Source organism: Montipora capricornis, chromosome 6 (assembly GCF_036669925.1).
Source record: "Montipora capricornis isolate CH-2021 chromosome 6, ASM3666992v2, whole genome shotgun sequence".
Lineage (NCBI taxonomy): Eukaryota > Metazoa > Cnidaria > Anthozoa > Scleractinia > Acroporidae > Montipora > Montipora capricornis.
Window position 1 is genome coordinate 51,853,985 of NC_090888.1, and position 2,500 is coordinate 51,856,484.

General features: G+C 37.9%; 1 protein-coding gene and 1 long non-coding RNA gene across 6 annotated transcripts in view; one reads left to right on the top strand and one right to left on the bottom strand.

The window, feature by feature from the left end:
• The window catches only part of LOC138052448 (uncharacterized), a 15,069-nt gene extending 12,786 nt beyond the window's left edge, over nucleotides 1-2,283 (bottom strand). Inside the window, exons 1-2 of one of the 2 annotated variants that reach the window (XR_011133076.1) lie at nucleotides 2,057-2,283; nucleotides 1,194-1,253 (exon numbers count right to left, since the gene is read on the bottom strand). This is a non-coding gene — a long non-coding RNA (uncharacterized lncRNA). Of the gene's footprint in view, nucleotides 1-1,193; nucleotides 1,326-2,056 lie in introns of those variants that run through there. The other variant, XR_011133075.1, reaches the window with a different exon arrangement.
• The window catches only part of LOC138052447 (uncharacterized), an 8,074-nt gene continuing 6,945 nt past the window's right edge, over nucleotides 1,372-2,500 (top strand). The window contains exon 1 of one of the 4 annotated variants that reach the window (XM_068898943.1): nucleotides 1,372-1,604. In XM_068898943.1, coding sequence (XP_068755044.1) covers nucleotides 1,515-1,604 — 90 coding nt within the window. In that variant the 5' untranslated portion in view covers nucleotides 1,372-1,514. The other 3 variants (XM_068898946.1, XM_068898945.1, XM_068898944.1) reach the window with 3 other exon arrangements.

Consider the following 2,500-nt stretch of genomic DNA (forward strand, 5'->3'; position numbering starts at 1 on the left):
AGTAGCTGAGTGAACTTTTTTTATCTAGCTGTCCATAAAATGAGTTTTCGAAAAGAAACAACGCGATTTGAAGTTTTTATGGAACATTTTCCTCGATTAGTTGACTGTCTCAAAATAGCGTGACGTCACGCGCTCTCGCATCCTTAGCGTTGTCTGCCTGTGGTCGTAGGTTTGATTCCTGCCCAGGACTCTGATTTTAAAGTTGTCCTACCCCCGTTGCCCGTTGTCAACGCAACTTCTGTTGTATCACCTTCCCTCGGGCCCATCACACATTTCCATCATGCGTGTATGTCGGTATTGTTTTTACATTTATTTTGTAGCGGTCACGGTCATTGAGTTGTAACTGACGCACGCACGCAAACAATTCACTCACATTGATTACCCATTAATTTACTTGTAGCTGGGTTCCTTGTTCCTGCTCAACACGTTCCAACGAAGACTTTGCCAGGTAATGGGACACTCCTAATTGATTATTTTTTTGTTGTTTGATTGAACTATACTGCTTTCTGTTCTTTAATTAGTTGTACATTGTGATCACATAATATGTCTGATCAGCCTGCTTTAAATTAAAGTCTCATTGTTTAATAGCAAGAACAAGTAATGCATGCGTAATAAACTTCCTACTAAAGTCAGTAACTATGTCGGCACACATTCCTTTTATGCATAACTTAACTGTTTATTTTCTGAGCGATCACGATCATTCAGAAGCTTGGCTGGTTGTCACGAACGCACGCACGCACGCACCGCGCACGCAAACAATTAACCAATATTGCTTTCCCATTAATTCATTTGCAACGACTCGAGGAACATATCAAGGTAATAAGTAACATTAGCTTGAGGGTGTAATAAATTATTTGTTTCTTGTGTGATGGCACCATAAACTGCCTACCATTCTGAGAAAGTAAGTAAATGATATGTATCTTGAATTATTCCTGAACAGAGAAGGTTTTGATCCGCTTCGATTCAAACTTAAGGGTGCCACAAAGCAAAATGACGATTGAGAAAGCATTCAATCAGTTTTAGCCATGACAAACTCTTTATGTCTACTCGCTTTAAAGTCTTACATAAAGCTAAGCAAGACCAGAGCCTCGTATAATGTATAATGTATGCGTTCTCATTACAACTTTGACCCTTGCCGAGCAAAACCATGTATTTTTTGAGTTGTTCCGAGCAATGATGAACAGTCATCTCACCTCGATCCGTTCTCTTGAGAACTTTTCAGCTTTCCGCTTCAGTTCCACTCTTTTTGCATACTAGGCATAAATGATTTGTGTTATGAAAGTTAAAATGGATAACCACATTAAATCATCAAATTTTGCAGAGTCATTTCTTGTTGTCGAGGACCTGACTGTTACTCATTTCTTAATAACACGAACAAATAATAATTTGTGTGTTGTTTTCTCTTTACTCAGTTTGGATCAAGTTACTGACTATGTCAGAATTCCTGATATGTTTATTTTATAAAGTGATCATGATCACCGTCACTCATGATCAGTTGCGAATGACGCACCCAAATGATCCACCAGTATTATTTATCCCTTAATTTTTTGTTCAGCCGGATTCATTATTCCTGCTCACAAGGTTTTAAAGAGGAACATTGCAAGGTATTTGGTAATATTAGCTTGCTGGGTGTAATCAGATATTTGTCTGTCGTTGCAAGGTAATAAGTAACAATTAGCTTGAGGGGTCACGGTGCTAAATTATTTGTTTCTTGTGTGATCGAACTACAATGTATATACTGCCCTCCATTCTTTTCTTGCACATCGAGAAAGTAAGTAAATGATGTATCTTGAATTGTTTCTGAACAGAGAGGGTTTTTAGTTTTTGAATCCGCTTAGATTCAAAATTGAGGGTGTCACAAAGCAAATGACGATGAAAAATGCATTCAATCAGTTTTAGCCATAACAAACCGTTAATGTCTACTCGCTTTACAGTCTTACTTAAAGCTAAGCAAGATCGGAGCCTCGTATAATGTACCCGTTCTCATTACGATTTTGAACCTCGCCGAACGAAACCATTACTTGAGTTTTTCGGAGCAATGGAACAGTCATCTCACCTCGATCAGTGTTCAAACTGGACTGCTTCACTGATCAGTTGCGCAGTTTGCTCGAGTATGAATTGACTTCTCCTTGCTGCACCATTTGTTAGTTCTCTTGAGAACTTTTCAGCTTTCCGCTCCAGTTCTACATTTTTAATGCATATTAGGCATAAGGGAATTTTGTTATGAAAGTTAAAAGTTTTTCTAGAATATTCTATAATACATGGATAACCACATTAAATCATCAAATTTTGCTGAGTCATTTCTTGTCGTCGAGGACCTCGCATTGATTAGCATCCGTTTTGGTAAGTTGCTCACTGTTACTCATTTCTTAATAACACGAGCAAGTAATTTATTTGTGATGAACCAGTTCTGATGAATTTTGCGTCACTTTTTGTTGTTTTCTCTTTTCCCAGTTTGGATGATCAAGTTAGTGACTATGTCAGAATTCCCTACATGTTT